General features: G+C 50.2%; 1 protein-coding gene across 1 annotated transcript in view; it reads left to right on the top strand.

The window, feature by feature from the left end:
• ATP9A (ATPase phospholipid transporting 9A (putative)) overlaps positions 1–8,416 on the top strand; it is a 125,725-nt gene extending 117,309 nt beyond the window's left edge. Inside the window, exons 25-28 of the mRNA XM_040638482.1 lie at positions 220–328; positions 997–1,054; positions 2,643–2,846; positions 4,104–8,416. Coding sequence (XP_040494416.1) covers positions 220–328; positions 997–1,054; positions 2,643–2,846; positions 4,104–4,240 — 508 coding nt within the window. The 3' untranslated portion in view covers positions 4,241–8,416. The remainder of the gene's footprint in view (positions 1–219; positions 329–996; positions 1,055–2,642; positions 2,847–4,103) is intronic.
• Positions 8,417–16,722: the final 8,306 nt, after the last annotated feature.

Below are 16,722 nucleotides of genomic sequence, written 5' to 3'. Positions count from 1 at the left end.
ACTTTGTTGACTCACCGACTAGCATGAAAGCTCTCCGAGGGCAGGTGTTTCTGTCGGTTTTTCATCTGAGTCTCCCGTGCTTAAAACCAGCCCTGGCACAGAGTAGGCACACCGTGGATGGTTGTTGAAGGAATGAATGGAAATTGGGCTGCAGAGGCTGGAGAAACAGATTGCTCATTTTTCTTTCTTACCTGTGGTGATTTCCACCCCCCGCCCCAGGTACTCCACCATTTACACCATGTTTCCTGTGTTTTCTCTGGTCCTGGACAAAGATGTCAAGTCAGAAGTTGCCATGCTGTACCCTGAGCTCTACAAGGATCTCCTCAAGGTTCACTGGACTCCCCCTTCCCTCCCTCATTCCTTCCTCCCCTTCCTCCTCCTTCCCCTTCTCGCTCCCTACTTTTAATTTATTTCACGCAGACCCTCCATATCTGGTTTGAACATACTAATTTGAACTGGTGGTTTCTTAGAGGAAGGCACGGGATTTTATTTAATTTTTCTTAAAATAGTAGTGTATGCACTTGTAAAGAACGTTAAACAGTGCAGTAATATGTGAACTGCAAACAGACCAACTAACAACTTTAGGAAAAAGCCCCTGACGGTTCTATCCTGCAGCTTTAGCTGGTGTCTGCTCCTGGAAACGTCCTTGTGTCACTTTCAAAAGGTGCATGTGGTGTGTGTGTGATGTTTGGTGTGTGTGTGTGTGTATGTGTGTGTGTGTGGCATGTGTGTTTTGTGTGTGTGGTGTTTGTGGTGTGTGTGTGCATGATTTCATTTATTTGTCCTCAAGGAATTTTACAGAAGAGCAGATTTATTTCCACTTAATATCAATTCTCTTTAAAAAATGTAATTCTCTAATGTGTCCAGATACGTGCAAGACACTGGTTTTGATGGAAACAGGCAGGTCGCCCGCTTAGTGGAGGAGAAGTGGGGGGCAGCTGACAGTGGACGGGCCAGGTCGGGCAGTGACCTGCTCTCTCTCGCTCTCTCATTTAGGGAAGACCGTTGTCCTACAAGACCTTCTTAATATGGGTTTTGATTAGCATCTATCAAGGTAAGGAAAGCCAGACCACCTGTGGTCTCCTGCTAAGGGTCAGCTTTTCTCTTGTCCATGGAACCCCAGCTGGAACCCTGAAGTTTGGTTAAGGAGCGGGACAGTGCACCCCAAGGGAGCCCCTGCTCGGCACGTTCCAGGGACCAGTACTCTCAGCCCGGTGGTGGATCTGTGAGGGGGTGCTATCTGCCCCATGAGATAAAGTCAGAGAAAAAGATAACGGATACTGCTCCAAACCTGCCAAATGCTTAAGCCATTGTAACAAAAAGTGGTTGCTTTCTGGAATGTTCCGAAACTTTTTCTGAGGTCAAGTTCTAGTTTTTGAAAGATGTATTTACCTCAGTGGCCTCCAGGGAGGGTCCCTCAGATTGCAGAGGCTGTAAGATGACTCATAGGGGAAGAACATATCAAAACCCCTGTCGGTGTTTATTTCTATTTTGATGTGTGTTTTATAATGTGCACATAATTGTGCTGCCTGCCCAGGTACCAACATATAATTTACAGGTATGCATTGTATATTGGGGGGTCTTACTGATGGGACATGCACCATCTCTTTGGTTTCTGCTGTGCTAGAAAAATACGTATCTGTACCCTGTAGCCTCCTGCACTTCCTTGCCTTGTTACGGGGCATGACACTTTGAGCGTCTCTCAGTTACCTCCGTCATTTTGTGTGTGTGTTGGGGGGGAGTGGTTAAAAAAAAACACATGACCTAAGATTCACTATCTTAACTCTTTTTAAGGGCATGGTTCAGTCGTGTTCAGTGTATTCACAGGGGTGAATTACGTAGTACATTTATAGTGGTACATTGTTGTAAGACAAGGTCTCTGTCCCCATTCCCTCTTCCCTTTCCTCTCTATGAACATGACGACTTTAGATTACCTCCTAGAGTTAGAATATCCACAGTATTTGCCTTTTCCTGACTGCTCGCCTCTGTCATTTTACTTATTTTTTTTTAAAGATTTTATTTATTCATTTGAGACAGAGAGAGACAGAACACAAGCAGGGGGAGAGGCAGAGGGAGAGGGAGAAGCAGACTCCCCGTGGGAGCCCGACATGGGGCTCACTCCCAGGTCCTGGAGATCACGACCTGAGCCGAAGGCAGATGCTTAACCATCTGAGCCAGCCAGGTTCCCCTTACCTCTGTCATTTTAAATAATAGATTTAAGTTTAAATTTCTCTTTCTTGTTCCATCCACTCCAGATAGTTACTGTCTCCTGCCTCTCTTTTGTTTTTCTTCTTTCCATCTCTTTCCCTCCCTCCTTCTCTCTTTCCCTTCCTCTTTCTCTCTCCCTTCCTCCTCTCTCTCTCTCCCCTCTCCCCTGCAATTATAGACTCCTTATTATGTAAGGTCCAAAGGGAAAATAGGAAACCAGAATGGGACACCTCTGTAAGACCTCCATGAAGCCCCACTCATCAGCCTCATTTAGCAAGTGCCATCTTCCATGTCTAAATGGAAAATAAACAAAAGGACCCCCTCCTGTGTGCAGGCCTGGGGAGCTCCCGGGAGCCCCGGGCGGGGAGCGGCGGGGGCGGCCGCTGCGGAGGGGGCGGGGCCGTGGGGGACGCCGGCTTCCGCTCCCTTCGCAGGAAGCACCATCATGTACGGGGCCCTGCTGCTGTTCGAGTCCGAGTTCGTGCACATCGTGGCGATTTCCTTCACATCGCTGATCCTCACTGAGCTGCTGATGGTGGCCCTGACCATCCAGACGTGGCACTGGCTCATGACGGTGGCCGAGCTGCTCAGTCTCGCCTGCTACATTGCCTCCCTGGTGTTCCTACACGAATTCATCGGTAAGACACCCACCCCCCCCAGCTACAGCCTGGCAGTTGGGTCCGGGGGCATTGCAGGCTCCTGGAGGAAGGCCGCCTCCCCTGGACTCACCCTGCGCTCTCTGTCCTGCAGGCCTTGGCACTCGGCGGCCCCCATTTTGTTACTGGCGTCCCCTTGGGGCAAGTGGTAGTTGTGGATCCGCTTCCTGGAACAGAGGCTGTCGGGCGTGACGTCGATAGGGTTTCCTTTTAAAAGCACACTGTGTTAACTGGCTTAGAAGGGAGTTCATTTAATTCAGCAAAGACCGGGGGGGATTCTCGAGGGCGCTGGCCACTGTGCCGGGCTCTGAGGGGGCTCTGCGGAGGTCAGACGTGCACGTCTTGCTCATGAATAAATGATAGCCCTGCAGGATTTGTCCTTATCCTGACATTGAGAAACTCTGCCTTTCTCTGAAAGCACCTCTGATTACGTCTCTTGTTGATCAGCAAACGGTCCTTAAGGTTTTGGTAAAGGGGCAAGGAGCACCCGTGAAGTGACGTCTTAGAGCGCTTTCACGCTTGTCCTGGGGGTCTATCCGAGTGGGCTTTGTGAGCACCTGCTGTGTGCTCAGTGGCTTGGGGTGCTGAGCTCTGCTCTCAGGGAGCTGCCACGGGGCCGGGTGGGACCGTGACCGTGGCTGCTGCTGCCCACTCTGCATCCTGCTGCGGAAGCCCCGCGAGCCGTGCTCTGCTCTCGCGGAACGCTCTGGGCTGCGGGCTTACTGTCCTGCAGCGGGGGTGCCCGTCCTTAGCTGGAAGCCCGCCCCACTGAGGCTACTCCTGTTTCCCCGCTTGGCACCACCCTCAGACCCCACCCCAGTGGCCGGGGATTTGGTGATCAACCCAGGAGCAAAGGAAGGGAAAACGTTTCTGGTGTCCGAGTGTCTTTCTGCTCTCGGGCGGCGCGGTGTACAAAGGACAACCCCGGCTGTCGGATTCCACATCCGAAACACCTGTAAGAGTTGTTTGTGCCCCGAGTTTTCTTTCCCTGGTGTTGGAAACAGCATCTCAGTGACTGTCCGTGAATTCAGCTGCAGAAGCAGGTCAGAGAGAGGAGGGAGTGGGGAGAGTCTAGACCCCGAGAGACTGAGCCCAAGGAAAGGGCCAGTGCCAGGAGGCCGTGTGTCAGTGACGGGACACAGCTCCCCGCGCCCCCACAGCTGTGCTGGCTACTCTGAGCTGCACATGCCGTCTGGGACATTCCAGCCTGCTCACCGCTGTCTTCCCGTTTGCTTACAGATGTGTACTTCATCGCCACTTTGTCGTTCTTGTGGAAGGTCTCTGTTATCACTCTGGTCAGCTGTCTGCCCCTGTACGTTCTCAAGTACCTGCGGAGACGGTTCTCCCCGCCCAGCTACTCGAAGCTCACGTCGTAGGGGTGCGCTGGCCCAGGGCACGGCGGCCTCGCGCTCTCCTGGCGGACAGAGTTCAAGTTGCGTTTTTCTTAACCGCCACCTGTGGATCTTGCAGTAATCGCTAACACGTGCAGTTTTGACATGAAGAGGCTCTGCGTGGGGTCCTGACGCCGAATGAACGGGGAGGTCCCTGGAAGGGGCCTGCGTGGGCCTGCTCGGGCCCCTCACCATTCGGCCCGGAGTGAATGTACATACGTTCAGGCTGGTGGCTCAGCTAACAGGTTTATACGTGGGTCACTGTGCAAGCTTCCTATGACTTGAATTTTGTTGTCACGTGATAAAAGTTTCTGTCTAGTTGATGATTATAGAGGGGTTTTTGTTTTTGTTTTAAACAGTCCTAACGTGTGTGTACTCTTTATGTCTTTCTCGCTCTTACAAACCGGTTTCGGAGAAACGTAAAAGCTCTTGGTATAGGTTTGTGGGAAGAGACAGTGACTTTGGTAGAAAGTTACCCAGACAGTAATCTCAAGGTGGAAATGCGAAATATCCTGTCCGAGGCAGTGCTGCTTACTGAGGCCGCACCGGCTTCCTAGAAACACACAAAGCAAATGAGAGGAGAGAGAGAGGGCGTCATGAATCCAGCCCGGTCTCCTCCCTCGGATTCAGCATCTCCGGCACTTGACTTAGCTTCAGCTGCCACCTTGTAAAAGAATTTCAAAGGTGTTATCCTGCTTCGTTCGGACCTAGTAACAATGCTGAAGCCTGTGGCTGTCTGAGGACGCCCGCAGACATTTCCAGCAGAGTTGTTTTAGCAGGAAACGTGCCACTGAACAGCTCCTAAATGTGTCGCCAGAGTGATAAGAGCCTCAACTAATTCTTTAGACAGCGTTGCACGTGTGGCCGGGCCCCTCCGAGTCCCGCCTGCAAGGTCAGGCATGGGGGGCTCTCCGCTCCCACGGAAGTCTGTTTCCCATTAGGAGGCTGAATGACAAAGGTGGAGGCATCGCACATGTTGCCGCCGCGCATCGTTCCTCGGTGGCAGCCCCGGTGGGAGGAGGCCCGGGCTGCAGCCTCAGGCTCCGGGCTCCGGGCTCTGTCGCACTGCCTACAGCTTTCAAGGGGAACTTGCTGCAAGGCAGCGGGTGGTAGCGATCCCTCCCCCACGGGGCTAGAGTACACGCATGTGTGTTTCTCAGAAAGCTGTGGCTTCTTGGTTCAGAGGAGGAAGGGGTGTGCAAGGTCTTCAGCAGGCAGGGCAAGGCATTCTTGGGTTTTCGAGGCTCCCAGCGCTACAGCCGCACGTGCGTGCCGTCGGGGTTCGGCTGCTCAACCTTCCGGAGCTGACCGTGCTTGAGAACTGGGATTTGGATGAATTCCTCCAGCCCGTTGGCATGGCGCTGTGTGTGCTTCAGGATGGGGGGAGCTGGGGCGGGAGGAGCCGGCGGTGGTCCCGTGCCCGGGGAGCACTGTCGATATGCTCATGTGTTTATGTTGCCCTTTTAACACTTTATAATGTGACCGTAGGTTTCAGGCCCTGGTAAGCTGGCCCGTGACGTGGCTTCCGTGTTAAGATTCTGCAGTCCTGTTTGCCTTCCTGTGCCAACCATTTCTGCTACAGAGAAGGCCTGCAGAGAATATAGGTTGTGGTGAATGAATGGTTATTTAGGAATTAGGACCTTGGTCCAAAAGTCTCAGATTAAACAGGTCTGACGTCTTCCTGAGTGATGTTAATGGAGTTTCAAAGGTAGGGGAGGGGAGCATGGGGCTCGGAGTTTCACACTTCAGTGTGTGTTTTTGGAAGTCTGATTAGAAGTCTTAAGTCGTTCCGTTCTGAGTTTGCAAACCCCGAACCTGGCCTTCTTCACAGACAGGTGATGGCTCCTACTGGTAGGTCTTATGGAACCATTGCTAGGAAATTTCAGACCTTCCCGGCAGATAGAGGGAGATGGTGTCTCTGGTTTTTTTCCTCAAGTCCCAAGTTTGATCCTGGTGTGTGAGTTGACTTTTGAAGTCAACAACTGAGATACTGTTTGCCATCTCCAAGGAGGGAAGCTTCTCGGAGAGGCTGAAGAGGTCCCCCTCCCCCACCCCAGAAGTTGAAGGATGCATGTCCGTGCCATTGCAAACCTTGTTCTGTTGTCTCGGCCACACTTTGGTAGGCGGTCAAGGGCCAGAAACCCAGTGGAGCCCAGACCACCGTGCCGTGGAGCGGCCCCATCAGTGGGCAGGCTGCTCGCACCACCTGCTACGGGGCCTCGGGTGTCCAGGAGCACGAATGTTTCTCAAACTCCGGAGCCCCAAAGGGCAGGAGCCTCCCCTGCACACGTCGGACGTATCCCTGCAGAGAAGGGGTGCACACGCGGGTTGCACGCGGGTTACCTTAGCTGTGGGGGAGGATAAGCACCCAGGCTGCTTTAGAGGAGGCTCCCGAGTTCATAACCCTTAAGCATAAGGATCTGTTGACCTTTTTCTTGGTTTACCAATCTGGAAAGAATTTAGGAAGCATCACTGACCCTTACCCCTCCCTTTGGACCTCAGTGGGACCTAAGTCTCTGACAGCTGATTTAATTCGAGGCCGGAGGCCCTAGGGCACGCAATCAGTGCTGTGCAAACATTTCTCCTTAAAGTAAAAACTACAACCCCTCCCGCCCCACCCTCTGACACCGCTACGTATTTCTGTCACAATAAGCACTTTTTTATGATGGTTTTTATTCTATCTTTCGGTGATGGTTGTGTGTGCGTGAGGACAATGGGATCCGTTTTGTGGTTTCTCCTTTTTCCCTCCTTCCTCTAATGACCGGATGAGCTTCTCCATCTTCAGTGATTTAAGATGCCCGACAGTGTTGTTGGTCCGAGGTTGGCGGCTGTGCGGGCACCGGTGGGTGTTGTGCGAGGTGCTGGGCGAGGCGTTGCACTGACTGTGGCCGCTTGGGCAGCGGACTCGGCCACAGAGCCTTGGAGGGCATCTGGGGAGCATCCTGACATCGGAGCAGACCACCTGTTCACAGCCACCGGCAGCTGGAGGACCAAGAGCTGGGGCGTCTCCCACTGTTGGGGTCATTCTATCCGGGTCCCAGGCCAGCTTCCCTTAATAAGTGAAGCCCTTTTGTGTCGCGGTAATCTTGAATACTGATGTCTGCTTGCCCTTCCCTCGGTGTGTTCTCTGCTGAAAGTTTAGGTTGTACTGACAACTTTTGAATGTATTTTTTGAGTTTTGTGCTCATTGGAAATTGCCACAATAATGCCTCTTCTTTCTCCGGACTTTTGCTTTTATATTTTGTTTTGTTGTTACTGGGGTGGGGATGGGAACGCCCTCATGCCTTTACGGGGCAGCATTTTCAACCTTTGCCAAACTTGCCGGTGGGACCTACAGGAGCTTCCGCTCCGTCCTGTTGAAGGCAAACACCTGTCAGCTGTTTTTTATCTTTAATCTTCTGTGCGTGTTTAAATGTGTGTGTACGTGAGTCTCTGTCACCTCCAGTTTTTTGATGAGATACTTGGTTTGCATTAAAATCCCATTACTCCCAGCTTTGTTTTCATTTAAAAGCATACAAGGAGTTTTGTAAATACAACCGATTTTCTTTCTCCTCCCTTCCTTTAATGTAAAGCCTTTTGTCGTGTATACTTATGGGGAAATATTTCCATTAATGATGTTCATTTTGTCTTGGAGAAGTTTATATTATGTTTTTGAATGGAACGGAGAGGCGCACCACGGCGTGAGCGGCGCCCCGAAGACCTTGAACCCCGCGGCACCTGCTCACGCCGCCGCCGCTTTACCCGCGGATCCGCCCTGGTCACTGCGTGGTCGGAGGTGTGGTCGTTCACGTCGCTGGGCAACGTCCGTGAATACTGCGTTTGTGGGGTGGGGGGCAGGTGGGGGGTGCACAAAAAAGTTGTGGCTCATTTATGATTTTGTTGCAGTGGGGCTAACTGTAAACTCTCCTAGGAGTCCGTGGCCGCCGCCCTGTTAGTAGGTCTCTATGGGTGACCTGCCTTGCAGATCCTCGGCAGGACAGCATTTTGTCATCAGAGGGAAGCTCTGGTATAGGACGCTTTAATTTAGCAGGGACTCCCAGATGACTGAAATTCTTGATCCTGTGATGATACACATGTGATCCTGCGTGTTTCTGAGCGGTTCTCCTTTCATTGCTGCCAGCCCGGCCCGTTGCTGTTGCCCAATAAAGCTTGTGTACTTCATGCCTTTGGGAGATCATTTAATTTGTGTGGAAACATGAATTCTGGTGTCAAAATGAAGGCTTCTTATTATAATGCTGTTTTGTGTGTAACTCATGGTACAAAAAGTGTAAATAGCTTTTTCTCCAGTTAAAGTTATTTCGATTTCGGCAAAAAAAAAAAAAAAAATCTCATCCCAAACCCATGCATTGTTTATTATTCTCTGTCGTTGTCTATTCCAGAAATGTCAGAATTTCAAAAGGGGATTGGTATAAATAGGACAAAGAAGAAAATTTTATAAGATTGTTTACTTATATACATGGTCCTTGATCAGTTTACTTTTTTTTTTTTTTTTTATCAAGTGATAGATTTAGGAATGCAGTCACCATGGGTATCAGGAGGGCACGTGTTGTGATGAGCACTGGGTGTTATACGCAACTAATGAATCATTGAACACTTTATCAAAAACTAATGATGTACTATACAGTGGCTAACTGAACATAATAATAAAAAAAAAAAAGGAAGGCAGTCACCTAAGTTTTAGGCAGAAGAAGTTTGTAAGCTGTTGTGTAGGAAGCAGAGGACATGTTTTATTAATTTCACCCAATGCCTCTCAGCCAGGGGTGCTTTTGTCCCCTAGGGGCCTCCCAGTAGTACGGGAAGGCATTTTTGGTTGTCACAGCTGGGGTGGGCTGCTCGGGGACCTAATGAGGGAGAGGCCAGCGATGCTGCAGGACAGCCCCCACGGCATGCAATTACTCGCCCTCTAATGTCGAACGTGCCACGGTTGAGAACCCCTACAACCCGCGCGTGTCCGTTTTATCATTGGCAGGAGACTTTCTCTATTTCCAGAGGAGCGCAGCGATGGGAACGCCTGTGTCTCAGGAAACCAGCTCTGTACACACCCAACCAGCCAAATGTTTTAATTAGGCGCTATTTGCAGCGTGGGCTGCCGGTTTCCTCCTCCTGCCCCTGCACCGAAAGGTCCTCCTCGGTTTACCGATTGGAAAGAGAATTGTAAACTAGCTGTGTCTCAACCCCACAGTTGCGAATCGGAGGTGCGTGCTCTCAGCCCCCGTGACATGGGCTCAGGAGGGGCAGACAGACCCACAGTACTTTTCCTTAACGGGGTGCTATCAAAGCAGTCGTGCCTGGGCTGTGAAATTCCATCGGCGCGCGGACACTGCTCCCTTCGTGCCACTAGGGGGAACTTGAGATCGAAAGACGTTTATGTTTCCTGTTTTCAACGACCAGGAAGGTCCGCGAGCCCAGCTGCTCTGTTCAAGACGCTGCTTTCATAGCTCAGAACTGATTTCATGGCCAACGGCTTCGTTAAAAACAGACATTTCTTTTTATGTTGTTGACCAGACGATTTTACTGGACTTCGCTTAAAAAAAACACACGCACAAAAAAACTAGGGTTGGAGGGGGGGGTGGTGTGGGAGATGAATATTTATTTGATCTTGGATATTTGTATTCTCGAATATTTGGCAACTGGGAGGCCTTGCCCTACTCCTTATTCAGGCTAATAAGGTTTTGAGACGAAATGTTCCAACACCCCAAGTACTTTAACTGTTTTTGTTATGAAACTTTTCAGGGTGACATGAAGCCCTGCGGTATTTGTGAGGAGATCTATAAATGATGGATTTGCTCACCTCAAAATAGAACTGTAGTCGCTCCAAACTTTCCAGAAGTCGAGCACAGTAACAGAATTCATTCAGGACTTGCTAATTTCCTACTTGAAATGGGTTACATAACAAGAGCAGTCCCGCCTTCGTTTCTCTCAAAACTACCCATGTAGTGATGGTGAAATGTATCATTAAAAGCTAGAAATAGCTTTGCTAAACTCTGGGAAAAAGAGAAGGTTTTTTTTTTTTTCCTGATAGCTCCCCCTTTCCTTCACCCAAACATTGCATAATGTTAAAAAAGTCAACTCTTTCCGTGGGATTTAATTTCATTCTCCATGTGGCTGTGGTTGGAGGGGTAACTTCAGCACTCTGGGGGCTGGCAGATTTTTGGCGGATCACGCATCCCCGGATCAGTTTCCATCCAAAGCCTTAGCAGACAAACACGCCCGATCCTGGGGTTTCTCCCTTTCCCTCCTGCTCCCGCTTTGGTGCATGAGTTATCTATAACGTAGCGTCTTTTCAGAGAGCCTGCCTTCTCGTAGGAATGTCAAAGCCAAGCCACCCCTCAGCCTTCCATGTTGACGTTTGGACTTTGAAGTGCGTTCCCGCTAAGATTCGGGGTAATTGAATCATATTGTGAGGTCACCAGCTCCGCAACCTGTGTCTGATGACCAGGCGGGCCCCATTTCTTAGAACTCAGCTGCAGGTTCTATTTGCTCACCCTAAGAACTTGGTGTTTCAGGCCTCTGCGGTCCATTTTCAAGAGATTTAAGAGCAAAGCATTTTCTTTCTTTCTTTCTTTTTTTTTTTTTTTACCGGGTCCAGATAAGCCCAGGAATATTTCAAAATTTTCTTCAAGAACGATTGTAGAATCCTAAAAGAAAAGGGACAGGGGTGATAGGGAATATACTTTTTCGTTCATTCACTCATCAAATATTTACTGAGCACCTACTATGTGTTGAGTACTGTTCTTTGGGCTGGAGAACAGTGGAGAACAAGATGGGCAGTCCCTGCCTTCACGGTGATTACGTCCTTGTATGTGTGAGGGAGACAGAAGACATACAGATTTTAGTGTCCTAAGACAAAACAGGGTGAGGGGTGGGCAGAGGGTATTGATCAGGTAGGAGTAAGACCAGAGAAAATGATGGGGGTCAGAGAAGCACCCTTTAGGGATGGGCCCCCTATAGCAGAAGCCTGAAGGATAAAGAGGAGGGAGTTGTGGCAAAGTCTAGGGGAAGCAGGATTCATGCAGTGGGCTGTGCAAAGGCCCTGGGGTTGGAGAGGCTAGGTATGTTGGGGGAGCAGAAAGAGGGGCACACGCTGGCGTGCTAAGACCAAGGGGGAGCATGGAGTAGATGAGAGCAGGGACATAGGTCAAGGCCTGCAGACCATGGCATTCAGACTAAGCAGCCCTGTCTGAGAACTGAGCAGGCATTATTCGAATTTGCCTGCTGCACTTGAACTGTGTCTGAGAGGCCCTGTTTCAGTGCCGTCTACTGTGCCTCCCTGACCCATCCGTGCCTGCTCTCATTTTCACCTCCGTGGTCCAAGAGGGTTGCGGGGAGACCTACCCCTCCCACTGGAATCAACCCACTCTCATCCCTGGTATTTCTTGTGATTTTATCGGCATAAATGACGCTATGAAAGGGAAGAGGAAGCTAGTCCTTGGATGAAGTTCTTGCTTTTCCAGCACATACTACCAAGGCCTTCTGTCCCGCTTGGGGTACTGTTGGTGGCTGTTTGCTCGAGAGTCCTGGAGAGCAGGCCAGCTCAGAATTGGGAGGTGAGTCCGGGGGAGAACAGGTAGAGAGAAATGAACTGGGTCACGTTCTTCGAAGCTGCCCCATTTCCAGAATATGCCCACTTGGGTCTGATGAAGAGGAAGCCTGCGTGCGGGAGCCCAGGCTGTGTTCAAATTCCTCCCGAAGAAAGAAGGAATAACGAGAACAGGCTGTTGAAAAGAATGTAGTTAGTGTCTTAAAGATGGGCAAATATTCATTCTCATTTGTCCTTTTATGTGAAACAGATTTTTTTAAAAGGCAATTGGAGTAGCTAATGACATCCAGAGCCCTGTGGATTGAGGGGGGTGGGGGGTGGGGGCTTCCATTGGCCCCAACGACTAATCAGACCCAAAGAAAGAGGTGAGTTGCCCGGGAATTCTTCAGAGACAGGGCCAGTAATTAGAGTGTAAGATGCTACTCTCTATGCACATAACTTAGCATAATTTTCTCAGCAGCTCATCACCACCAGAATTAGAGAAAATCAGCCCAGGAAGAATCCACTCGCCGGGCTGACTTGTGCAGACGTGGAGACTTTTGCTCCAAAATGGCTTCAGGCTTGAGGAAGACAGCAAGAGAAAACATTGCCTTTCTTCTGAGCCCTAATGGGAGGGAGAAGAGAAATGAGCGCAATGCTGTTTCAGGGGAGGTGCTGGAATTGGGGGGTGGGCAGCCTAGGGACATGTGCCATGGACCGAGCTGGAACAGAGAGAGCTTGGAATACTGAGTCCCATACTTACTGAGGGATGGGGGGCTGATTCTTACAGTTCTCTGAGCTGGGGCTCCTTGCCCGCGATAGGGGCTCAGTGGGGCTGGCGTGGGCCTCCCTAGGGATGCTCACACCCCTTTGGGGCTGGGGGTAGATGTAACTAAGGGAGAAAGGGGACTTCCCGAAGACTCTACAGACTCGGTGATCTGGGAGGCCGAATGAGAGCAAGTCACCGGATGGCCAATCATTTAACAGTTTTTATTTTTTTATTTTTTTTTACACGAAAGTGAATTCATTAATGTAGTAGAGGAGAAGGCAAATTTTGCTTGAGTTGTAAAAAAGAAACCACAAGGCCTGGGTGATGTGTTGGGGGGAAGGGTGGCTGGTGCCTGGGCAGGCAGTGCCTCTTTACTGGCTCTGCTCTTTACGGATCTAAGGGACAGCTCGTTTTATCCTTAGCCAGCCCAGGGCCAGGTCCATTTTTGGGGCTCAGGAAACACTGAGGTTCTGTTTTTTTTAATTTTTATTGTGGTAAAATACACACAACATAAAATTAACCATTTTAACCATTTTGGACTGTCTTTTTCAGTGACATCGAGTCATTGAGTTCTAAGAGAAGGTTCTGGAAGATTCAGGAACCTGCCTGAAAAAAGTGGGCCTTGCCTCATCATGGTATTTTAGAGTTGCACAGTGCTTCCCCTACCTACCCCTCATGATCCTGGGAGGCAGGCGTCACCTCCCTGGGATGTGAAAAAAGCGTCCCAGGGAGGCTGAGGTTGGATCAGGCCCACACAGCAGCATGCATGCTCTCAGCAGCGCTATTCACAACGGCAAAAAAGTGGAAATGTCCAGCACTCGCTGAATACATAAACAAGATATGGCATAACCGTACCAGGGAATACAGTTCCACCATAAAAAGGAGTGGAGTATACTACGTGTCGCAGGGTGGCTGGACCTTGATAACATGATGGTCAGTGCGAGAAGCCAGACACGGTAGGCCACATACCGAATGGGTCCGCTTCTATGAGATGTCCGGAAGAGGGAAATCTATAGAGACAGGAGGCAGAGTCATGGTTTCCTGGGGCTGGGGAAGCTAGGGGGGAATGCGTGGTGACCGCCGATGGGTTTCTTCTTTGGCTGATGAACACGCTCTGAAATGAGACACACGCTTGCACAATGGAAAATACGCTAAAACCCATTGAACAGTATGCTTTATTTTTTTTAAAGATTTTATTTGTCAGAGACTGAGTGCACAAGCAGGGGGAATGGCAGGCAGAGGGAGGGGAAGAAGCAGGCTTCCCACTGAACAGGGAGCCCAATGTGGGGCTCAATTCCAGGACCCTGGGATCATGACCTGGGCCGAAGGCAGACGCTTCACTAGCTCAGCCACCCAGGCACCCCAAATAGTACACTTTAAGTGGGTGAATTGTATAGTATGTAACTTGTATCTCAACAACTCTGTTTTAAAAAACACCGGCCAATATTTTGTACCAGCTTGTCCACATCTTCGTCAGCACTTGGTGTTGTCCGTGGCTTTGCTTTAGTCCTTCTAGCAGATGCTCGTCTTCAGGGTTTTCATTGTATGTTCCTAGCGGCTGATGACCTTGAACGTCTTTGCGTGTGCTTGGGTGCCACCCACATACGTTCTTTGGGGAGGTGTCCATGTCTTTTGCCCACTTTTTAAAATTACATTGTTTTCGTATTGTTGACTTCTGAGAGTTCTTTATATGTTCTGGATACAAAGATATTGTTGAATATGTGATTTGAAACTCCCCCCCCACCTGTAGCTCGGCATTTCATTCTCTTCATTGCCACTATTTCTAATTCTAGGCCCTCTGCTGCGTGCGTGGTGACTATCTCATTGTGGTTCGAAGTTGCAACCCATCACTTCGCAGTTTGGCTCACGGAGTCTCGGGTCGACAGCATCTCTGGCTACATGCGTAGTGCTTTATGTTCAGAATCTTTCTGAAGAGGGGGAGACTTGTTACCTTTCATACAAGCCAGGTTTTAAGAGATTCAGTAACTGGCTCAAGGTCACCCAGCTCCTAGGTGACGGCTGGGGCCAGGATAGGAGCCCAGCGTTGTTGTCCTAGAAGCAGCTGCCTCTTTTCAGCGGGAATCCACTTCAACGCTCCGCTTCCAGGGTCGAAGCGGTAAAAGCAACCTCTTCACATCTCCCCAGCAAGCTGCATTCCTTCATGGCATGTCACAAGAGGTTGAGAAATGCCCACGAAGATGACGAACGAAAGCTCCATTGGTTTGAGTCTCATCATCCCAAGGACCCTCCTTCCCTCCATCCTTCACATGGCAGTTCCCAGGGATTTGCCACATTCTCTAGCTGCTGTCATTGTGGCTGTTCCCACCTTCTAATTATGAGCAGAGTCAGCCCCGGGAGGGGGCCGAGGCCTTGAGCTGTGAGTCATTGCGGGGATGTCGTCACCCGGAGGGAGAGAACCCCTGAACTGTCTGGCGGCACCATTCGATAGCCACGGCTTGCATATTTATCAAGTGTCTCCTGGGTGCCAAGCCGCTTCTAGGCACTGCGGATGTGACGTTCATGCCCCCTGCTCAGATGTCCCTTCTCAGAGAGCCCTTCGCTGATCACCCCGTCTGATGTTACAGCCCTGTCACTCCCTGGCCTCTCACCAGCTGTCTTTGTCCTCAGCCCCCTAGCCCTGTTAGAGCATTGTTTCCAGTCCTGCCCACGGAAATGTATGCTCTGTGAGGACAGGGCTCAGACTTATTTGCTGCTCTGAAAACCTTGAAACAGGTGGCATGTAGTGGGTGTTCAGTAAATGTGGGATGAACAAAGGAATTAAATGAATGAGGTAATACAGTGATACCACAGTGATAAAGACCATAATGAGTTTAAATCAGGGTGCCATGAGGGGGACTGACCAGTGTGAGGTGTGTGTGGCTATTTTAGACCCCGTGGTCAGGCCGGGTGTCCTTGAAAAGGTGGATTGGATTTTTTTAAAAAGATTTATTTATTTATTTATTTATTTATTTATTTATTTGAGGCACAGAGAGAGAAAGAGCACGCAGAGGCAGAGGGAGAAGCAGACTCCCCGCTGAACAGGGCTCGATCCCAGGACCCTGGGATTATGACCTGAGCTGAAGGCAGACACTTAACCGACTGAGCCACCCAGGCACCTGAATAGGTGGATTTTGAGCTTGAATCTGAAAGACACAGGGAGCCAACGTGTCTCCAACGAGGAGAGAGCCTTCAGGGCAGAGGAAATAGCATGTGCAAATGCCCTGTGGCAGAAAGGGTTCAGTGTATTGAACAGAAAGAAGAGCAGTGGCAGCTGGTGCTCATAAGTGGCGGGAAGTGAGTACTGTCTGCAGGAAGGCATCTGTTTACCACCACCACCCACCCCCCCCGCCCCCTGCTTGTCTCCATCATACCAGAGCTCACTGTCATCTGACCTTTCCAGGTCAGTTTCGAGAGTGGACCCACTGTGTGTCATGTTGAGAGTCCAGATCCCAGGCTCACAGATTCCCATTGCCAGAGAGGTCAGGGAAGTGGCTCATGCCCCAGACCACACTGCCCCAAGTATGACTGATTTCTTTCTCCCAGTCCAGGGCTGTGGCTTTTGGTAGCTGGATCAATTCATGAGAAAGCTCTCCTAATTCTAGAGAGAACCCCCCAGGGCTCAGGAAATACCTCTCAAAAAAGAGACTCCAGAGAGCCATGTGGCTTCCAAATGGGGGTGTGTATGCCATGTCATAGTCACTTCCACTTAGTTATCTCCTTGATTCCTCATTGTAGCTATGCGGGTGAAATGAAATGAAACCCCTCTAACAGATAGGGACAGCAAGAAACAACTTCAATACCAGATTTGGCAACTCGTTAACCACAGAGAGCCAGGCAGATGTTGCACTCTGAGCCCGAGAGTTTACATCTGTGAAATGGGCATGGGTTTGTGTGTGTGAATGCCCCGTCCCTAACTGATAATACTTGTTGGAAGAAATAAACGTGGTGACGAGTGGGAGGTGCCTGGAACGGGGCATGGACATACAAAGCCATCCTGTATCAGTGACAGCTCTGTGCTGGCACACAGCTGAAGTCAGCACTGGCAAAGTGAAGCAGGAAAGGGGGGGGGGATTTATGGCCAGGATGAGAAGTGGCTTGCTGACTGGAACTTAAGCAGCTTGGAACCGACAAGAACCAGGACACGCTGGGGATGCGGTTGCAGGAGCTAATGCACCTCCA

The sequence above is a fragment of the Ursus maritimus genome, unplaced genomic scaffold (assembly GCF_017311325.1).
Source record: "Ursus maritimus isolate PB19 unplaced genomic scaffold, ASM1731132v1 scaffold_22, whole genome shotgun sequence".
NCBI lineage: Eukaryota > Metazoa > Chordata > Mammalia > Carnivora > Ursidae > Ursus > Ursus maritimus.
The sequence above is the reverse complement of the archived record's forward strand: the minus strand, read 5'-3'. Positions and strand labels throughout refer to the sequence as shown.